The following is a 23,364-nucleotide window of genomic DNA, read 5'->3' on the forward strand; positions in this document are numbered from 1 at the left end:
AAGTGATGTTTGCTCTGTCATTGAACACAATTCATTCAGTCAGTTTACTGAACCACTCAGTGACAACTCTGGTGAGATAGAAAGGGGCCTTATGGTTCCTGCATGACACCATCAGTGAAAGCTACACACAACTCTCCACTGTCATGCTGACATCTATTGACTGCTGGTGAAGCTACATGTTTGCTTACAAGGATCTTTTTCATTTCTAGACAGGTTGACATTTAGAATAGCAATTACCATGTTACTGTTAAGATTCATTTTCTTTACGAGACAGTTAACTGTAAACAGCATGAGTAAATACCAGCAGAAAGAGAGGCGGGATGCAGGACATCATATTTACATGATATGTAAACCAGAAAGTTTTACATTTGCATCAAACAACTGCTGCCTTTGTCACACCACAACTTTATCCATCATGAAATTCTTTGCCATGCTAGGCAAATGCGACATGGCTCTATGAATGGCAATGTCGGTTATGTTATGTTAGCATTGTCCTTGTGCATGCTGACATTCACATTTAGCCTTAAGTACAGCCTTGCAGAGGGGCTAGCATGGCTGTAGACTTAATTTATACTAAACAACATACATCCACAGAACCTAACCTATATTTATCTTGCTCATACATTTCTGTTGGCAATTACGCAACAGTAACAGACAATAACATTAACCCAAACAAAAATGAGTCTGTGTACCAGAACTGTTAACTTCTGAAAAGCTATGTATTCTATGAATATCTGCCTACATTAACAGCGTAAAAGCAACTGCTAACCATGTCCATTACTTGTAGTGAGTCTCCGTTTAGGGGGAAAAAAAGCAATGCAAACCTCACAGACAGTTGTGATTGGATATATGCACAGCTGTTGATTTATGGAAATGTTGTCCTCTTTCATTATGCGAAGGAGACATTTAAAGAGAAGCGTGCACATTTGCAGCCTCCCAGCAAATGAAAGTGTGTCAAGAGGGAAGGAAAATATACACATTATTCCAGGATGAAATGACAAATGAGATGGGGATAGAGTGCGTTGTAAATACATTTCTCCTGGAGAGAAGGAGCTGGCTCACAGCTTTCCCCCCACAAAGCCTCTGGAAATCCTCTCAATTAAGCGATGCATTTCCCTATGCTTTGAGGAGAGAGAGGGTGAAGCATAATGCCTGAGCACAAATCACTGAGAGCCTATTGAAATAGCTGCCAGTTAACTATGTAATATTACCACTGCTGAAATGCTTCACCCTAAATCCCTTTTCAATTGTAAGGCCAGATATTGAGTGTGCACTGGGTATTCTTGATAAGTGAATTATGCCATTGATGAAACTTTTCATTCCCATCTCACGATTGGAGAGAATGAACTTATCATTGCAATCTGATAAGCAGGTTACAGTGACTATAAAAAAGAAAAGTATTGGACACCCCTTTGGACTTCTTCACGTTTTATTGTTTTACAACTTTAAATCACTGTGGATGTAATAAAACTTTGACACTCTTCACCCTAAAACTTTTTAATGCCTGAGAAAACAAATCTGTAAAATTGATCTAAATTAAGTACAAATATAAACAACTTAGTGATTGATTGCGTAAGTATTAACTCCCCTCAAGTCATAGACTCAACTCTGCTGTAGCCTGATTTAAAAAAACCCATTTTGTTTTGTTTTTTGTCTTGTTATCTCACTATTTTAACAAAAGAGAAATTAAGTTTACTATAAGGTTTATTATTGCCACAAAAACATTGGATGGAGGTCTAGACTCTAGGACATTAACGTTGTTCTGAAGCCATCACGGTGTAGCTTTGTCTTCATATTTTGGGTCATTATCTTGCTGGAAAATAAATCTTCCAAATCGTGCTTCTCTTGCAGGTTGCAGCAGGTTTTTTCTCCAGGATTTCTATATATTTTGCTGCATTTATGTTCCTTTTGCCTTCACAAACCTCCCTGGCTGCAGAGAAACGCACCCACAGCATGATGCTTCCACAACCTGGCATCATGGTGTGCTACGTCAAGTAGCTTTCTCTTTGTGCCATTTTTCCATAAAACTGCTCTTGGTGAATCACAGGGGCAACAGTTGTTGTATGCACAGTGTCTACAACCTCCACAGGCCTCCTCCAGGCAGATTTACAGCTGTGCCATTTTTTTTACGATTGACCTCGTTGTACTTGTTGTGTGACGGTAACCTTGTCGCAGATTTGTTTGTTACATTGACTAAGCAGCTGTTGGACCTTCCAGATTCAAACTGATCGGCGATTAGGAGCTGTTGATTAGTTAGTGGCTATTAATTTTCTTGTGTGGCAACTTACACACTCTAAGCAAAGGCTTTAATGAACACCATCATGTTTTTGTTATTGTAAGCAGAGTATGGTACTGCACTGAAGCTATGGTAATGGCCCTCAGAAGGAGTCAGGCCATCAAGCCTTAAGTGGAACTGGAAGAAGGAACGGCGGAAGAGGGAAACCCTGAGAGAAAATAACACTGGTATGATAGTAAAACTTGCATTTTTATTGAATATTTCTTACTCCATTTCCTTCCGCGTTTGCAGAGCAATTCCTTTGAACATGTACTATGTTGCACATACTGTACCTTGTATTCAGCCACGGTAACATGTGCACAACAATGATCGGTCTTCACCAGGATTTAATGGATTTTACAGTTTGTCTATACACACACACGTGAGGGAAGCGGGAGCTCGGGGGATCGGTACAGGAAGCATGACAGGAAATGGAATAGACTGCAGATGAGTATCAACTTATATAACAATGATTTTTCAAAACTTTACCACATTTCTGATTCATTCTAGCCCCTTAGAACATTGGTTCTTACATACACAAGTCAAATTATTTACATGGTTTATTGATGAACAATTCAGAAACCGCAGTGAATTCTGCCTTTTGATAGCGGGTGAATTACCAACATATTAATGAGACATTTTATAGTCTGACAAAATATGTTAAAACCACCCACGAGCTACAGTGTTACAAGTAGTCTCTTATGAATGCTTTTCCAAAATAAAACACCAAGGGAAAAGATGTCATTCAGTGTTCCTAATTAGGACAAGAGCTATATAAACCCCAACTTTCTTGAGATGTTGAGAAAAAAAAAAACACCTTCAAACAACAGATGCTACAGTTTGAGCATTTCCCTTCAGGCGGACACCCACTCACAAAGTGTCAGCAGAATAGGAGAGCAGAGGAATATGAACCACCTGGGGCAAACACTTCAAAAAGGTCCCACAAGCTGTTTTTTTGGTACAGAAAACAGGGCCTGTGAATGCATTCACAAAATGTGCAAATGATGAAATTGAGGGTTCAACAGCACAATTTTACAGCAGCTTCGAGTCACTGGAGCACAAATAACAGCTGAAAACGGGTGAAAAAAACAAATATATGTTCAACTAATGAGTTAGTTTCCTTAATATGGGAACTAACAAAAGGTGCATGGGGAAAAGCAGAAGATGTCCTTTCAATTATTAAAACTGTGCTGATTGTTAAAAGTATCTAAAACAAGGTACACAGTATGGAAAGGCAGTATGATTAAAGACCATATTTCCCAAAAACTGTAAGCCTCAAATGTCACTGAACTTTATATTAGTCAAGTTATTCCACCAATACCCAAAGTAATGCACATATTACTAAACTAATCAAAGTGTAATTCAATTTAAAGTTGCTGCACAATGGATAATTATACACTTACTTAATGGTTCAAACGCCAATCATTAATTTGGAGTCTAAATACATTAAACCCATCAAGCATAAAAAAGCTGAGAAAAAACATGTCAGCCTGTGTGCCTTGGATGGGAGTCCCATGACACCCAATCTATAATTTTCAAACAACAAAATTAAACAAAACCGTAAAAAAAAAAGATTCACTTCTTCACATGATGTGTTATTACGCTGCAGCAGTCGGAAGAAACCACAGATTTTAATAGAGAAATTTAAGTATGACCTTCAGCTGTTTCTATAAAAGCAGAATTCAAGACTGCATGAAGCTGGACAAAGCTGGCACCTGTGGTTTGTTGGCTCATCTACGCTGCTAAACTAAACTATTCTTCAAATATGGAGCACATTCCAGATTCACACTTTGAGCTCTGAAAAAGAGAAATGGTCGCTCGGTGAACGGACACATTATGTAAATGAGATTTCATTAGCCTATATAGAAGTCATTCTGTGGCGGAACATGTCCCGGTATAAAACGCCTGTGTGTTGATAATGAAGTGGCTGCTGTGATGGCTGTCAATCAAGCAGGCGGAAAGCTTCGTTTACGGGGTGTACAGTTGAAGCGAGGAAACGCGTACAGATTGCCAGTTTGTTTTGGATTTCAGAAATATGAAAACACTCGCATCTATTTTCGGCATCTCTCGCTGTAGACCAAAATAATGAGGCAGACATGGTCTTTTTTAAAAATACATACATTTGAAAGTTTATTCAGAAGTTGTGTCAGTAGTGAATTGAGAACAGTCAATATTATTGAAATCCAAGGTTACAGCAATCTAGGACAAGGTCTGAACAATGATAATGCGATAGGAGTTAGTTGTATGTGCACTCCAAAATTTTTACCAATAAAATCCATGATAGGTTCTCACATACCAACTCTGTAAAGTCCCTGTCAATTCAAAACCTACAAGCCCTTTTTTGTTTCATATAAATGCCACTTAAACTAATGATACGTTAATACAAAAAGAGTCATGATCAAATCACATACAAAAAACCTGAAATAAAATAAAATCATATATACAAACCTCTGTACATAGTGGGAATATGAATAAAAGAGACGGGAATTATTCTTTAATGAGCTATGTGCTCTCATATACTTGAGAGAGGGTCAGTATTGGAAAGCTGCTGGTCCGAGCTTATCTGTCTGAAAACAGCGTCCTGATAAAGACTTGAAGTGGCATGGTAGACAGTATCTATAAATTCAATGACTACTCATCTGTGCAACATGCTCCCTGTTGCAGACTGCATCATCGTCAAACTGAAGGCAAAACAAGAAAGGAAGAAATAAATGATAAGAAGGGGCGGGATGCAGTGAGGTATTCATCTTGTCAAGCTGGGACAGGGAGCGAGGAATGTGTGGGTAAAAACAGGCACTTTTTTTGGGGCGGGTGGTTACTGTTGATGTTTTTGTTGTGTTGTCAGTGTGTTGTTTGGTCCTACTGTCAGCGTCTTTGTTCACTGTACAATTCCTGAATCGATGGAGGCCTGTTTCCTGGTGGTCTTGGGAGGAGGTGGAGGAGGGGTCTTGCTGGGCAGAGGAGGTGGAATGTGCTGCAAACAGACAAAACAGTAACCTTGAAATGGTAATTTTCTCAAATAAGGACAACCTGGCTTTCCACTTAAAAAACATTAATAGTGATTAATACAGGGACTAATGCCTGGATCAGCTTACACAACATTTTCTTTCATTTAAGATGGTCACTATGTCAGATTAGGTGATGGTCCCTTAAATTGTCAGACTACGTGTTGAGCCTCAACCAATCATATCTTGCAAATCTTTCATTATGATATTCAAATTGTTGTATGGAAGCTAATTTTCCTTCAAGACACCCCACGCCTATTGGATATCAATATTGGCTGATATCATGTAGCCTGATCCTGTCACAACACTAGACACCTAAATCTAAGCTATTAATGTTTTCTGTTGATGGTAAGTTTTTTTTTAATCAATAATGTTTGCAAAAACCACAAGAGAACGAGCCTATAGTAACTGTGAAACACAAAATGTTAATTTTACTCCATATTTATGTGGTCAAACAATTCCAGACTGGGGCTTTAAGATAATAGTGGCTGAAGATCATGAGATCTTTTAGAAAGACAAAGAGGATTTTGTTAGATACCTAAAATCAAAATTTAAATCTGAAATGTTTGAGCTATTCTGTCCACATGCACGCACGCCAGACACCGGAGTTCACAACAGAAACAAGACAAGGCGTAATGCTCATGAATGACCTCACCTCTGCCTCCATCAAGGACTGTAAATGAAGCGGCTGTCACTCAGTCTCTGAACATCTGCTCTCACTACGCTACTGTCAGCCGAGTTGCCACACTGTGTGCAGAGGCTCCGTTCTACTACCTGTCCACGGGCCGTGTCAGTGGATAAATAAGATTAGTTAACAGAGTGGCGAGAGGATGGCTAGCGTAGACGTCGGTGAGTGTGGAGAGACGAGCCGCTGATTAACAGCGGGAGAGCTCCTGATGGATGTGAGAGGTAAAGTAATCATCCAATCAATCACGTCTGAGCGTCGGGCCGGCTGGGAGGAACAAGTATAAATAACAGCGGGGTGGACAGGCGGGTGCAGGCCTTTGCTGCTAACTGACTGATACCTACACTCTTCTGTGACACACATTACAAAAATGACACACAAATGCAGTAAAAGCACAAATGTGAGTGTGAAACATGCACACACACACATTAACGCAAGCACATTAGCACAGGACGTACAGAGGTAGGGGATAGTGGAGGAGGGTGACCCGAATGTCAAGTGCGCGTAGCAGCCCCTTGTTTCATTATAAGTGCCATGCATCATTAAGGAGCTCCTCTCAGCCCTAATTAAAACACCTACCCTTTGATGTGGCGGGGGTGGTGGAGGCGTCGTGGGACTCGTCAAGTCTTGATTATCTAGCAGGTTGCCGTAATCAGCCGTGCTGCCTTTCACAGGCAGCGGAGGAGGGGTTTCACCTTTGTCAGAGAAGCCCATCCCGTTCAGCTCCAGATCTGTGCAAGAGGCCGCTCATCAGCTCACATTCGTCATCAAACTACTTGGTGTTTGTTAAACAATACAGCTGGGACCCAAAATAGATCACATGGCCTATTTCTGTTGAATTCCCTATCATTAAGACTAATTGTATGTTTTAAAGAAACAAGAAAATATCTGAGAAAATGAAATTTAACAGTAAAATTCCAGCACACAGTTAAAGGAACTCATGGAGGATACTACTCAGTTGTATAATGTCTTCTGTGGCTTAAAAAGCCTGTAAGTAGATTGAAGATTTTAAAAATATTATTTCCAAGGTCAAGTATGAATTTAATGCTCAACCCTGATGGTTTCAATAGGATTACCCTTGGCACACACTTTACTTTAACCCCCGGTTAATATACATGTATAAGCACTATATAAACATTTAATAAATTATTTATACTAACGATGGGGTGTTAGTTCAGTGTTACCACGAATTTATAATGAAAAGCCTGTATTCCAAACTGAGGGCATATAATTTGAAAGACTTTGGTATTTACCAGGCAGGGAGGATCTAAAAAAAGATATCAGTTGCTATGCTATTAAAGTGGCACTATGGGGAGTGTCGCAGCCATTGTTTTTGGAGCTTGACCCAAACAATCAACTAAAAGTCAGGTTATCTCGGCCTCTTTTGCACTGATTTTGATCATTCTATTTTTTTTAAACTAAATGTCCCCCAACTTTATAGAAGTGCAATACTGAATCGAGGGAGTGCTTCTCCTGTGACTTAAAGAGGGGGGGATGAAACTGATTCGGTCCAGTAATACATTTGCATCTCAGCATTTCTCATCAGGTGAAATGTTTCATTTTAAGCCTTTAAGAGAGTAAGCAACGCATGTGAATTTGATGTATTAGTTGCTAATAAACATCCCTAATATGGCCATTGAGCCCATTATGAGGTGTTAGCAGCCAGCCCAGTGACAAAGAGACACATTTAGAGGTAAATGTGTGATGCTGACAGTTATGATTTGCACGGTCATATGAAGAAGTGTAGCTAATATGACACATAGCGCTATGTTTTAGTTCAAACTGAACACCATAATGTGTACCAGGGCATGTGGAAACAGTGATACAAGAGGCATGAGGCAGAGACAACCTCTTAGCTGAGTGTGTGTTTGAATGGCAGTGAGAGTAAATTAAGATTGCTCTTACTGGAAACAGTGAGCAGGCTAAAGGAGAGTTTGCTCCTGGGTGTGATGGGTGGGGGTCCCGGTGAGGAGGAGGAGTTGGAGGAAGAAGAAGGGGGTCCAGGGGACACGGAGAGGCGACGGTCTCCACCGATCTGGTTGAGAACTTGACTCCTTGGTCTCTGAGGCCGCAGGGGGCTGATCTGAGTGGTCATGCACAGACAAAGAAAAGAAGGATTGAGTCATTACTGAGTGCTCAAAGTAAAACAATCCAAATCTCACCGCAAGCCAATAAAACAGAACTGAGAACAAAATGTACTGTCTGGCAAATTAGTTGAGTCTATGATGACACATAACAGATGATCAATAAAGGCTAATTATTGATTATTCATTATCAATATTGACATTTATTACCAATTTTATAGAAAAATCTGCATTTCATGGGTTGAAAATGGCTCTGCACGCCATCTATTGTTTTAAATCAGCCCTGAACCTTGCGAGGCCAATGCAGACAGAGTCGACCTTTTAGGACAATCTATGTCATGAATTTTTTTTTTTTTTTTCAAATAACTTTAACGCCCTCAAATCAGTGTCAGTCTTCCCCCTGTTCCCTGACCCACACACTGCGTAGCCACGAGGTTGAGAGGGAGAGAGGGCTCTAGCAGAATTTGAGGGTGTAGTTACCCTTTAAAACAAAAAATTAGTTTCACATCTCCATTGGGACTGTTGTGTGTGTATCCACATGCATATTAAGTCGGCTATTTGTATTCCCAAAGGAGAAACCATTTGGATAAATGTGCTTGTTGGGTTGCAATATCTTATTTGTGGTTACAAATCATTGTTTGCATGCAAGACTGTGTTCTCCCAGCTTTATTATGGCTGGATTTGGATATGAAAAGATATGTCCTCAGGGCTATTCCACACTGTAGGCTACATTAACAAACAACTTTGTAATTGGCCAAACTCAAACAGTCAGCCACGAGGGAGACACTGAAAATAACAATGTGCTCCAGATTATAACTTCAACTAAAACTACTTTAGCCTACAACTGCCTGGTGACTACCAGAGACCCCTAGGTGCTCTACCCTTGACCCCTGAGGCAGGAGGCTCCTATCACAAGCCAGACGGCTCCACCACTGCCAGGGGCCTCTTTTGGATCCCATTCCTGCTCTTATCTTAATACCGTTAGCCAGGGAGCATTCCCACTGGGCATGCTGAACATAGTGGTACCTGTCTACTGTAATGGAAACAGCGATGGTAAAGAGGGACATGAGCACAGCAGAGAGCGGGGGGAGGTAAAGATATGTAGAGTTCAAAGAGAGCAGGGGAGGGGGGCAGTTGAGTGGTAGATATGTAAGCCATGATACATTGCTAACTGCAACCCATAATATAAATATTTTTGATAGAATGAAAAAAATACCTTTGATTTTGCTTTTCTTAGAGACTTGCTGCTAAAGAGACTAAAAGGTCAGAATCTGACTTCAGGATAACGCCACAAAACACCAAATTCAACAGAGGTCTTCCACTACTCTGTGGCACATTAATGTATGTATGCTGTATGATGTCCTACATCAAGTTACTCTAGAAGAGCAGTCAGAGGTTCAGTAAAATCATCAGGATTCCTCCTCCGAGGACCATGATTACACACAGCACATTTGATGATAATCTACTACTTAATTATCTTGTGTACAAGCTTAACAACTTGACCCACTGGAGCCACTGGAGAAAAGCTCTCGGAGAGTCCAAAATGGAAATGGTTCAGACTTTGGGAGCATGAATGTGCTCAGCAAATTTCATGGCTATCCGCCTATTAGATTTCGATTATTCTTGTGTTCAAGAATGGTGATGGCCTGATGGTGGCACTTAAAGAAGTGTCACCTTTCCTGACCATTAGGAATCATGAATATCAAGGAATCCACAAGAAAGACTGGAAAAAGGTTTCTCAAAACCCCTAAATACAGTATGTGCACATATCAAATGATTTTGTTCTGCCTTTAACGTCACTCCTACTTTCTTCTTTGTGAACCATAAACATTTACATGAGAGAAAAGAAAAGGAGAGCGGGATAATACAGAATGCTTCAGGAAAGCAAAAGTAAAAAAACAAAAGGAAAGGGAGAGTGCAGATTTACTATAGGATGGAGAAGAGGAGAGAAGAGAAAAGGGGAGAAGAGAGAGAAAGAACAAAACATAGGTGAAGTAATTGTATTATACAGGTCACTTTTTCAGTACCGTCTCTGACAGTATGACAGCTTCAGCGGGCTGCAGAGGGATCTCCGTGGTCTTCATCTCTTTGTCAAAGATCTCCTGGTGCTTACTGTTCCTCTTCTCCTTCTTTTTGTCTTTGCGCTCCCTCTCGGGCTCATCCCGGTCCAGCTTGTCCTGAGACTTGGTGTGCAGCTTCTTTGGCAGGAGAGGCTCCAGGGCAAAACTGAAACAAAGTGAATATGATAACGGTCCATTCAAACAGTGTTCATCTCCTTCCTCGTCTGTGCATCTGAGGTAGTTTTATCAATCTATGACTGGCTTGGGATGCAGGATAAACTCTCATTGTTCTCTGTATGTACTTATCTTTTAATACAGCCTTCAATACCTTGAACCTTGAACTTTGTATAATATACTGACTCATACTAGAGGAGATGCTGAGGTACTCCTCCATCAGGGGTCCCTACATGAAAAACTATCCAACACCGCTGTGTGTTTTCTTATCTGGAGTATAGTCAAATGGGAATAACTGAAATAGTTCATAGCATAAATGTTAGTACTCACATTTTCAAATTAAGTTGGTAAGGATTTATCTTTTATATGACAAGTACAGTCTTCATGAACTCGACAAAAAAGCATAGTTAATTCTTCAAAAAATTGCATAAGCACATCCTCAGAAATCCTCTTAGGTTTAAAATGAAAATGGAATCTCTGTACAATGAGGCCTGAGACTGACTTATCGAAATAACGACAGGGATTATTACAAGACAGTAATCCAAAAACAAATTTTAAACTGCTCAAATGGGATGACCCAAAGCCGAGGAGGATGTATGGTATTTCATGCCCCGAAGAACTGTAAACCAGGTGTTACCCATCTGAGCCAGGCCTGGAGGGGGAGTTGTCAGAGGAGATGGAGGTGACTGAAGCCACTGACAGCGGCCTCTGGGAGGAGGGCATGGTGAAGGAGCGCACCATGGAGTGAGGACGAGGTCCCCGCCGCTCGTCTGCTGCCGGCTGACACCGCAGAGAAAAAGAAAAACAGATACACACACAGAAAGAAGTCAGCTTAAACGTTAGTCAATATAAATACACATTCTCTTCTATGCTTTAGTTTGTGACTGTAGAAAGAAATAGATGTAGCCTCTGTGACAAGTTTCATGACAAAATCGAAGGGCATTTCATCCAGTTGTTGTTGACATATTTCAGTCTGGAACAAAGCAGTGGACTGATATTACCATCCATAGAGGCTCACCGCTAATGTGGCTATTTGAAGTCAAATTGAAACTACTCCTACTAAACTACTAAAATAACTGATTTTATTAAAAAATCATATTTTTTGGAGTGTCTACAGACCAGAGAGTAGCACCTCTTCTTAAAACTTAAACTTAAAACACTTCTGCATTGACTTCAGCAGCTTTATACCATGGCAGCAGCTGCTTAAGTTTATCACAATATACACTCCAGGTTCATTTGTACTTCTATTTAGAAAGAATTTAAGATTAGAGGGATCCAGGAGATATACATTCAGGATGGGTGCCTGTCATGCCCAGTATCATTCTAAGCCTATTTACAGTATGAAGCTATAAACGCAGCAGCATAATCATAAACATAAAGTTAGGGGAAAAGACAAAAATAGCGATTCATTTCTGTAAAAGGAACCTGCTGGAAGAAAAAAATCTGGCAACAGTAACTCAAACAATGAACCCTTTTGCATTAAAGAGTCTTTTCAAGGGAAAGAAAGAGGCCATCACACATGTGATAGGATGACCTTATTATCACACCCTGGAAAGTGATGGCTTTACCCTCGTTTGAAAGGTCACCACCCTCTTCCTATAAATTCAGCAAGGGCCCCTTTACCTCAGGCAAGATTGAGGGAACCGCTTGGCCAAGCAACAATTAAATCTGCAAAGGAGGAGAGCGATGGGAGGAAGTCCCCAGCAGCATCCCACTACACATGAGCTGACTTCAGCTAAAAGTGATTCGTGTCCATTAATTAACCACCACGCCAACCATACAATACATAAATCCTACACAATGGATTTCTGAAAGGTATAACATATGTTACATATCCATTTATTAGAAATCTTCAGCCAAACACGCCAGAAGAAATAAAAGAGAGGCAGCGGATTCCATTAGTGCCTGCTAAAAATGACCACACTGAGATACAAAGCACTTTTCATGTAAAAGAAAGATCTCAAACAGGCAAAAGCTTACCAGGGCCTTTACCCCATACTGTTTCTCCACCTTCTCCCGCAGTTGCTTGAAGCAGGCCTCCAAGCGGTCGTGGAAAGGCCTCAGCGCCTCTGTGACCTTCTCTCCGTGGATGCGAACACCTTCTGCGAGGTGTGGGACCTGGCGGGGCAAAACAGTAGTGTGAGAAACCTTCGTCCAACATACCCTGGAGAGAAGAGAGGTTAGCTACATGTCGGTTTTTCATTCATCAGAGGGATACGCTACTGTCCCGCCACATAAATCCAATTTAACTCACATGACCTTTGGCCCATTGGCTGTGCATACTCAGCACAAGCAGTGATTGTACATCAGTCTGTGTGAGTGTGTGTCTGTGTGCACAAAGAGGAAATATCACTGCAACCGTATCCAGGTGGAAGTAGACTATATTAGAGAAAGCTGTTGCCATGACATTCCCTCCCCCTGCCTCCCACCACCATCAACACATCAAAACACAGGTATATTAAACAAGGCAATGAGGAAGCATAGACAGATCACTTGTATAGGTATGTACTGCATGTTATGGATGTTTTCCTCTCCACCTCTGACGCAAATAAAGACGCAATGCACCCTTTCCTGCATACTGCCGCCTCTCATACTGTAGGCAGCTGGTGAATAGCAAAATCTAAACACATAAGAGAGACAGCTCAGGTAGAAGGAGGGGGGGAGACGGAGAGAGCAAGAGCGAGGGAGAGACTGAAACTGCTGAAAACTAGTAATTAGGAAACCCCAGTGCCACAGTCGGTGTCAGCAAGCTCTGCTGACTAAATCTGGCAAGAGGAAGCGTCATCCCTCGGGGAGCCAGCATTTGACAGGTTTTTTTTTTCTATCCTGGTTGAAATCACAGGTTAAGTTTTTTTTTTTCCAGAACCTGGTGTTTCAGTGCTACATGCCAGCCTTTGGCTGTGGCAAGGCAGCGAATAACTGCACAACAACTAGCAGAAACCAGCAAAGGTGTTACAGTCCACTGTGGTAATAGCAGACCTTTTCTTTCCCATGGCAACTGTGAAAATATTCCCTGACTGTTTCACTGCTTAAAGTGAGAAACAGTGTTAAAAGGTGAAAGGAAAGCAGCTTATGCTTTTAAGCTTATGAATAAGTAAAAACAAAAAAAATAAACCACATTAGAGGAGGTTCAATTCAAAAGTTTATATTAATCGGCCCCACTCAGAGTGGTGCATTTGCACATTTGAAAAACAAGGAAACACTAAACTGCAGAGTGCATCTTGTGCCACATCTTCAGTCGGTAGCTTTTACGGCTAACATATTCACCTGAGCCCTGAGCAAATGGAACCGCTCAGAGTACAAAGAAGTGTGTGAAGCACTTGGTATAGGAGGGCCAGTAAAGAGAAGAAGATGTGTGTGTGCTAACCTCTGATTCCCTAGAAACCGCTAGCCTTTCTACAGCAAGAACTGACTTCAGTCAGCTGGCACACAACACCAATTCAGTTTTCGTGATGCAACCTTTTGTAATAATCTCAAACGGTGCATGTTTTATTTACACTCGTTTCAACATGTGGGCTCATTAACAGGGAGAGAAAAAATACTAATGCAGCAACACATCTACAATGTTACTGATTGAAAAATCAGACACACTCAGGTTCTTATGTATGTGTAATACACTGCACTAATACATTAAACAGCATCCTATGATTGGACAAGCACACAGTGAGCAGATCAGCTTGGAAAGAGATACTGAGCATGTATCGCAGTGTCTAAAATCGAGGATATTTCACTCACTGAATGTTAGTTACTGTGCTGTGCTCCACAGACCCAAAGCTCTGGCACAGAAAGATAAATGAGAGAAGGCTACAGACACCCTGCGAGGATTTCCCCTGATATTGAGCACCTTCATCATCACCACTGGGACCTCTTGAAGGAGAGGGGAGAGGAGAGCAGGAGGCTGAGGGGGAAAAGGTGAAGGAAAGAGAGGCAGAGGGAAAAGAGGTTAGGAGTAAGAGAAAGGGGAGGGAGAGGAGTCAGAGGGAGAAGTGTTATGAGATGAAAAAGACAGAAACGGGGAGAAAAAACAGTGAAAGTGAAAGCTGAGGCAAGATTCACGTCTCCCAGGATACCCACATCTTTTTATAGACCTCAGGATGATTGAGTGCGACTGAGTGGCGGCATGGCAACAGAATTCTGCTTGGTGGCTGCACAGAGATAAGCTCCTCGTGGAAGACACTTAGGCTCAAGGTTGCTAACACACACACACACACAGACACACACACACACACACCTTCAGTGGTTTAATTATTACATGTACCAACGTAAAAAAAAGTTTTTATTCCTCTCCAGCAGTCTAACAGAGGCAGCAGGTTTATGACTTAGGATATCAGTAAGAAATATTACCTCATGTGAGGCTGATGTTAATATCCAATAATTAAACACTGGAGACCTGTGGCTGCATTTATAATAACCCAGCATAGATTCCACTCTAAACGTTAGCTTACAAAGAGTGACAATGCATACTGCAATGCACTGTATAGTGTTAGAATGTAGTATGGACTGGGAAATGGGAACATTTTGTTCTTTTTATAGGAGAAAAGATGGAGTGACAGATAGAAATTTCTGTGTGAGATACTGAAAAGCTAGTTGAAAGTGAGGCAAGGCCAGAGGATTTGTTTGGTCCGCCACATGTCACAGCAACAGTTACAGGGCCAGCTTTAAAAGCCAGATTTTGGACAAATATTGGCAGAAGAAATGGCTAGACAGCAAATTTAAAAATGCCAAAAAGCACATGTCATGGGGACACATTGGGATTTCTTTCCTGATAGTGAGAAATACTTGTGGCAATACAAGAGGTTGAGTATTAAACTCGTATAAAACTGTAGACAGCTAGCCAACAAAATCAGACAAGCAGAGTGTACGCTGATGTTACCTTCCCAGCACAAAACAGCAATGTGCCATATAGTAAATGGGTGGCTTTTAAATAGAGTTGAACACGCGAAAGATAAAAGCATTATTTTTCTATGCCATTGATTCAACCAGCCAATGATTTAATTAGCTGAACAGCTGCCATTGATGTACAACTAGTGCCAACGGACACCATGAAAATAATTACGTATAGGTAAGACACAGATGCTCAATGGTGGAAATGTCTGTCAATTAGGTGTCGGGCCCAAACAAGTTAACCAGGAACACTCGATAAACCGCTAGTAACTCTGGGCAAAAATAATTTACTGCAGCCTTAAATGTGGTTTATTGTAAATTGGGAGAGAACTAGACAACATTTAGAACAACGACACAAATTTTTACAAAATACTACCATCAAAGTTGCCAGTTTTATTTTTCTGTACTTCCAGAACTTACATAAATGCAGGGTTGATGTTTCCTTATGTATATGCACATTCTCCCATCATATTTCCAAGCAAACCTTTGAACTAAACATTCACCTTTCAAGCTGCACTTTGTGGACACGCAGTGATTACAAATGAAGCCAGGCGAATGCTATAAGCTGACAAGAAGTATGAAAGAAATGCTGTTTAATATCAGCACTGTCTCTCAGAGCCCAGTGTTCTTAGCCGAACCCTGTCACTCTATCCCTCTCTAATGCACAGTGAGCAGACTTCTGTGCCACACCCTAGGGTGCTGGGACACCCACATTGCCTTTGAGATGCCATTAAGGCTATGATGACATATTAAGACCTTTCATGAAGGTCACAAAGGTCTCAAAGACGTACACAGCCAGTGGTGAGTCAGACTAATAAGCAGACAGACTCTACTATTTATGAGAAGAAGGGACCAAAAGCACAAGCAAAAACCTTAAGACCAAAAGACACCATAAAGACAACAGAATTGTCACTGAAAGATTCTGTTTATATGCATGTGAATATGCTGTTGATGCCCTGGTGAAAATGCCCCAGTTAGGTCAGTGATTCAATTTATTAATCACTCAGCTACCCTTAACCACTTTTAATAGAGTGGATCATGCCACAGTGAGAAGTTTTGGGTACTAATTTAAGCATCTGTCTCGAGTGTTTGCTAATTATAACTAGAAACATCAGAGAAAGCACCTACTTTGTATTTGCCAGGGAGCTTTTTACAATACCTAATTTCCTGATTTCCAGTTGCTCATTTCCTCTCTAATTACTATACGAGGACAATGGGTATTTCAGAATAACAGTACACGCTGGCTCATTTCGAACCGTTTAGTTTGTTCACTGGAGCAGACTCGCCTTCATTTGTCTCATTTAGACAGATTCAAGACATGAGATAAACAAGCATGCTGGTCTCTGGCAAGGAGACAGCTGATACCATTTCAAATCAACAACTCTGCCTTAGTCATCTCTTTAAAAGTCCCCTTCGTGTATGTTTGGCGTGGGCTCGGAAAACATATCACACCACACAACTTCAATCGTGTCTTCTTGTGCTTATGGAAGATACATACCACCATGATTTCAAACACCAAGTTAGCATGATGTGAAAGACATTTTTAACCTGACACCTCTACCAAGACAGAACAACTTGTTTATCTTGTACTGGTGCGACTGGGGTGCACAACAAAGCTCCTGCTAACTAGTACTGTGGATTGTGGGTGGAGGATCATTTCAAAATTGCAGTGTGATCTTAACACTATTCTCGTCCAGCTGAAATCTCAAATTAATGCTGAAATGGATTTGGCTCTTTCGCATCTGAGCATCACACTGGAAAGCTGAAACAAAGGTAGTCTTACAGACATTATTGTTCAGTGCCTTTGCTTCTAGATGGATATAAAAATAACTGATAGGTGTTAAAGGTAAAATCTAGTTGCATACTCCAACCTTGTCAGATATAATGTATTTGTGATATTCACTTCTTTCCAGGAGCAATGAAGTAGCGACACGTTTATTTTTAGGTTACCCTCACCTGCTTTGTCAACTTCTACTTCAGTCAGATATCCTACATTTCCTCATGTTCACACAATTTGAATGTCTTCAAAAAATGAATATGGAAAAACTAGAGTAACAACTAATATGGGAAATAGTAATTATAAAAAACTGTCTTACTTCTAAGGCAAAACTATGTAAGCAGCATCACGAACGACATCAAGCTCAAAGACTAAACAAGAAGCCAATAAGACGGGAATATTCCTGTGTGAGTCATCGTACCTTACAAGACAAAAGGTTTCACAAACACTAAAGAACCTAACTTTTCAGATTCGGCTGAGTTCTACCAGAGATGCACAACACAAAGTTGACCTATTTTACAACAACGGAGAGGGGAACTATTGCAAATTCAATTAACTTCCTTTTTCCTTGCAACTAGCGATAGGAAGCAGACAGAGAAACTTCTTCTACCTGTGCTCAATTCCTGGGTGAACCATAACGCAGGAAACCATGACTTCCTGGGTATTAAAATGACCCTTAGCTCAGAGCTAAAAGGTTGAGAGAGAGTAATAAAAGAAACAAAAACAGCTTTCTAAAATCCCAAAGGGAGGAAGTTTTTGTTATTCCTCAAGAAAGCAAAGATAGCCATGAGTTTATAAATCAAAAATGAGCCACAAATGAGGTAAAGTCTGTTGAGTTTCATAGTAAGCTGTTAAACAGCACGTGTTGTGATGTATTCCCACAATGTGTGTGTATGTGTATTTCCTGCCTGCTGTGTGTGCACTTCCTTCAGGCTCAGTGAGGGTGCAGAGCTCGCAAAACCGCCAATGCTGATCTCTCGTTGTCTCTTCACGCAGTGGAGCATCCTCCCTAACTTCAGAATGTTTGCTTCAGCACTCTCCCTCCCTATTATCTCCACTGAACTCTTTAACGCACGTTTCCCCCTGCTCACTTCAGTTACTGTCATTGGACACTCTTGGCAGTGCTCTCACAAGTTCTTCTAAAGGTATTATATTTTCAGCTGTAACCTTTCAGAGTGACTTTTTATTTGTTTTGTTTTTTTGCAGCAGTAGCGCTTTAGTAAGGTGACAACATTTCAGGTATAAATGCCACAATATACAGAACAGAACAAGTATCCTTCAGCATTCAAACTCTCCACTATGTATATGAAGGACTTTAAGATGTCAAGACACACTGCCTGGTGTCCACAGGGGCCTTAGTGGGTGGTGCACAGCACAGCACTATTTCTGGTGCTGAAACTCTTTAACTAATAATTTAAACCATAGTAACTTATATTACTACTAGGTTTTCAGCACCTAAAAGGCTAAGTGAATAGCCCAAAGCAAATTCATGCCAATTAAGAAAGCTCAATTATGCTGAAAGGCCAAGTGGCATAAATTCATATTTCATGCCTCTCATGCTCCTCCATACCATCTAATCATGCTCGCTATAGGCTATGTAGACTTTCTCTTCTCTTTACATGTGCTGTGGAAAAAGAAATACCATGGAATATGATGAAATGAAACAGGTAGGAAGCATGTATAAAGCAGGTCATGACTCTTTTTCCGTGAACCCTGACATCTTTGGCAAGACAGACTGGTGCTTTACCTGCCAGGCGATAAGGTCCTTCAGCTTCTCGATTTTCTCAAGGTCCTCTGGATGTTCCTGCATGTACTTATCGTTGAAGAAGGCCTGGAGAAGAGGGAGAAAGTGATACTGGAGTAAGTAAGTTTGTATGAAGGGAGAAAAAGACGGAGTTAAGTTCAGGGGAAGACGGAAGGAACAATGTGAAATGTGGAGAAGTTTGTGACAAAATGGGAAACGGGGGAGAAAAAAACTGGCGAGTTAAGGGGGAAAGCATTGGGAGGGGCTGTTAAGATGAGAAAAATGTAGTCAAGACATCCGTCTCTCCTCCACCACCTGCACTATTTCACTGAGATGAAGGAGTGACCTGAGGGCAAAGACTTCACGTCGCTCCACCTCTGACTCATACTGCACCGTTTCACAAGACCAATATGAATCTATTCCAGGTTGTGATATATGCTGGGAAACCAACAGGCTATCACTTTTTTTATCATCAAACGCAAAAGGTAAAAAGAGTTTCTCTTTCCACGAGTCGCTATTGTGTTGAATAGAGTGTGCAGCTCACAAACCAGTGAGAAATGTGATGAAAAAGAGGATACAAGGAAGAGTTGAGCCTTTCAAAAGAAAGTCCAGGTCACAAAAAAATGGATTGATGATGACCCATGACATTGGGAGGCAAACAATATGTGAATGCATTGTCAAGTATAGTGATCAAAAAATTCAGGCTGATGGCATGAGAGGTTCTAGGAGTTGAAATATGTATGAGATTCTGATTAGATTTCACAGCATGAAATCAAATGTGGTTCATTTGAATTAGTTTTGAATATTTTTTGATATATTAGAAATTGATGAAGTGTATTATTACCTTATTTGCCTTAATATGCATTATATACCACAAGCATTTCTTTTTCAGGAATATAAATTGTGTTGGAATTGTTATAATATATGCATAGTCACTTTCTTTTTGATAGTTTGAAAGATTGATACCACCCTCATGTCTGTATGATAGATGTGAAGCTGGAGCAGCAGGCAGTTAGCTTAGCTTAGCATAAAGAATAGAAACAGCTAGCCTGGCTCTGTCAAAAGGTAATAATATCTGCTAATCAGTACCTCTAAAGCTCACAAATTAACACGTTCCGTCTCGTTTGTATAATCTTAAAACAACAAAGCGTAAAGTGTAAAAAGTTGTGTGTTATAGGGGGTTATGTGCTGGACTATTTCTTGGCCGGGTGCAGTGACTTCCGGGGTGCAGTGGAATTGATCTTCTCATCTAACGTGAACAAAAAAGTATTTCCCAAAATGACAAATTATTCCTTCAAGGCTTCTGTTAAAGTAGAGCCAAGCTCAAAATGGACATACAGGTAAACAGGTTGAGAAAATACAAGGATCAAATAAATCCAGCACTGTTTTTACATTGACTACCTTCTCATAGTTGGTAAAACCTCCCATGACAGCTGGGTCCACAATCCCATTCAGCAGCATGGAGAGGGGATTGATGGGAAGGTTGGGATCGCTGAGATGCCTCTGCACCATGCTGCTGATCTTCTCATTGGTCAGCTGCATCGTTTCCATGGCGTTCTCCAGTGGACTGATCTCTTCCTGTGTAGCACGGTGAGTGAAGATGTTATCAAATAATCTCAGCACTCAATGGCCTGTTTCAGTATATACTGTATAAACACATATAGTACTATCACTACCGTCTCTGTAATCCCAACAATCAAGCAGAAACATTTTGTGTCCAAGAACTAGGGAAAGGTTATTAGAACATGGGCTTAGGAACCCTTAAATACACACAGAAATCATGTAGGATAGAGAAGCAATGAATCATTTTTCACATGAACCTGCAACTGTCAAATGAAGATGGATGGTGCGTTGGTGTAGGAGAATTTCAATTCCCATGTCAACAAAATATGATTGGCAATTCTAAGAAAGGATGAATAAAATACTGTCCACTGAAATGCTGTCTTTAATTCCACTACTGTGTGGAAGCAAATTCCAACTCAACCTGTGTAACTCCATGTGGGGGCAATCTCATTACTTTGGATGAAAAAATATCCCCTCCTTGCAGCCTGCTAGTAAGAATTTAGAGGAAACATGAGTGGATTGTTGAGTAAATGTCAGATTTAGACCCCGGCCAAAAACAAAGATGTTGTGCCAGGGAGACAAATCTCCAATCTGTGCCGGTATGTCTCAGGCCAGCTTGATAAAAAGCATTGTCAGATGGTCAGCTTTAGCTTGGTGAATCTCAGCCCAGTCATTAAGCTTTAAATAGAGAGTCTGACCTCGGGGACCTGGCCTCTCCCTGGCTCATCTGGAGGGCAAGCTGCTCCTGACAGTATGTTTCCAACCCAGCCTGAAGGAAGAGGCCTCTGCTTTGAATTAGTGTGGCAATGGAGAATAACACTTCACTACATGGACTCAGGAGTTTAGGGGGGTGGGGGGGTGGGGGTGGGGGTCAAATCTCTGTAGTGAAATGATGGTGGTAGATGTAGTGACCAGAAGGATCACTGTGGTGAGCGAAATGCTCAAGCTGCCTGGTGTGTGGGTGTCATGTGGTGCTATTTGAACGGCGGCTATGAATGCAGAGTGAGCAGACTGTAGTAAACACCCTGGCTAAACATAACCTCCAAGAAGAGGGAGACAAGTGCCCCTTTTCCAAAGCTTTCACCAGCACAACCATGAAAGTGACTAATCAAAGCGACAAATAAAGAGTAATTGATTGCGGAATACTTAGCCAGGCTAATTACGCTAAGTAGCGCATTTGTTTTGGGACAAACTAATGACACATTAAAAGGATGAAGCGGGTGTCTTGGCTTTAAGTGATACTGTAACCTGCTCTTGTGCTCCAACTTGTATCACTGTGCTTATTTCTCCACACTCCCTCTTCCAACAGAAAACATCTTAGCCCAAAACGGGACACCAGACGTGCATTTTAATTAGTCAAAGCAACAGAGCTACAATGATGAAATTTTAATGCAGTTTCAGTGGGATGGAGGGGACATGTTCCCATTCCAAGTGCTACAGTAAACACTAAATTTGTTGCAGTCACACCATCCACTCATCAACGTGTTTTCAATACAGCAATCCAGGTAATTCTATAACAGGCAAATCAACAGTGAGTGAGTTCTGAACTCTCCTCTTGTTGTATTTGTGCTGTGTAGCTATTTTCAGTGGACACAGGCCTTAAGGAGTGCTTGGTGAATCAATGTGGGCCCTCTGGCAGAGAGGGAACGTGCCCTGTCGTTAGTCTGGGGAGTGGCACGCCTGTGTCCACACGGCTGTCTATACAGCTTAAGTGGACAAATCATATCGATTGCCTCTGAGCAAGGCTGCAGATCCTCATCTGATTAGGAGGCCTGGCTGGCACACCAGGCCCTTCATACTCACTGTGGAGACTGACTTGACTTCAAACCAGCGTAGGATGCCTGGAAGTTTGTATGCTGTCGCGTATGTGGTCCTTTCAATCCACATGTTCTGTTGACAAAATGAAAAACACACAACGTCACAACTCTGAAAAAGGAACACAGCGCAGAACTAAACTGACAAGACAAGGCACTTTAAACATACATTTGCTGGTGTTTTTGTGCCAAACTGCATTGAAACAAGCCGTTGTTGCATGAATGAGAGTAAAATGATGTAATGGTGGATCAATCACAGCCCATTGAAGGTGTGCTGGTAGGAAGGATGTGTCTCATTAAGGCCCGCATACAGACAGCCCGAATAAGATGGAATCTCCTCCAATACATCAAATAATGACTTTAAATCATAAGACGAAAAACACACACCACAGGAGATGATGATTTCCCTTGCAAGAGGGTTTCAACATTTAAACCTTTTTATTCGTGTGCCGGAAGAAAACGAAAAAAACAATATCCCAATTTGAACAATTAAAGTAGAGAGTCAGCTTTAGAGCATCTTCATAAGTCGCGTTGGAGAGGTGGCAAATTACAAAGCTGTGTCTATATTGACATGTTTAATGTGTTTGACAGATGCAATATATCCAGCAAATGGTATTCATCACCTCTCTGTCAGGACGGAGAGAGTCCTATCTGTCTGTCAACATAATAAATAGTAAGTCTGAGATGAGCTAAATACATCATCCTACTCTGCTGAAGTCATGACACAGTAAACACACAAAGGAAATAGTGAATGGGTTTAATTTGTCGTCACTGTCGTTTGCAATCTGGATATTAAGTGTGCACAAAACATAATTCATCAGATGTACTAAAAATGAGGACTCGGCTGTACTAGTTGCATTAGGCAGCCAGATTTGGATCACTGTCAACAATTTTATTTAGTCTGGATCCTCTTGTTGGCAACCATTTTTCTTGTGTTTAAAAATAAAAATAAAATCAAAATCCTCTGTATCCCTCTTGCTTGGTGTAAAATATCCTGCCTATGTAAATGAGAGTTCTGCTCCGCTATTGATTTACTTCGCTGGAAAACTAGAAACTAGACTGTGAAATGTGTAGAGCATAAACCTCAAACAATAATCCAGCAGCATCCTATAATAAATTACAAAACAGTAGCGATATCGAGACAAACACACAGGAAAGGAAAAAATGTAAAAGCCTGTTTCAGCTTTACTCCGATTGCTGCATCAGAGAACACTGACAAAGTATTTGATCAAGCTTGGAGATTATTATTCTGCCAACTGTAATTTACCCTACTAAGTACATTATCTTGTAAATGTGCAA

General features: G+C 40.9%; 1 protein-coding gene across 2 annotated transcripts in view; it reads right to left on the reverse strand.

Moving 5' to 3' along the window:
* Positions 1-4,397: 4,397 nt before the first annotated feature.
* dock1 (dedicator of cytokinesis 1) overlaps positions 4,398-23,364 on the reverse strand; it is a 164,684-nt gene continuing 145,717 nt past the window's right edge. For both annotated transcript variants that reach the window (XM_070927703.1, XM_070927702.1), the window contains 9 exons: positions 22,055-22,141; positions 20,090-20,266; positions 18,692-18,775; positions 12,264-12,401; positions 10,921-11,063; positions 10,077-10,275; positions 7,871-8,048; positions 6,545-6,696; positions 4,398-5,249 (listed from right to left, as the gene is read on the reverse strand). In XM_070927703.1, the coding sequence (XP_070783804.1) occupies positions 5,154-5,249; positions 6,545-6,696; positions 7,871-8,048; positions 10,077-10,275; positions 10,921-11,063; positions 12,264-12,401; positions 18,692-18,775; positions 20,090-20,266; positions 22,055-22,141 (1,254 nt within the window). In that variant the 3' untranslated portion in view covers positions 4,398-5,153. The remainder of the gene's footprint in view (positions 5,250-6,544; positions 6,697-7,870; positions 8,049-10,076; positions 10,276-10,920; positions 11,064-12,263; positions 12,402-18,691; positions 18,776-20,089; positions 20,267-22,054; positions 22,142-23,364) is intronic.

This window comes from Enoplosus armatus, chromosome 20, assembly GCF_043641665.1.
Source record: "Enoplosus armatus isolate fEnoArm2 chromosome 20, fEnoArm2.hap1, whole genome shotgun sequence".
NCBI classification, from domain to species: Eukaryota; Metazoa; Chordata; class Actinopteri; order Centrarchiformes; family Enoplosidae; genus Enoplosus; species Enoplosus armatus.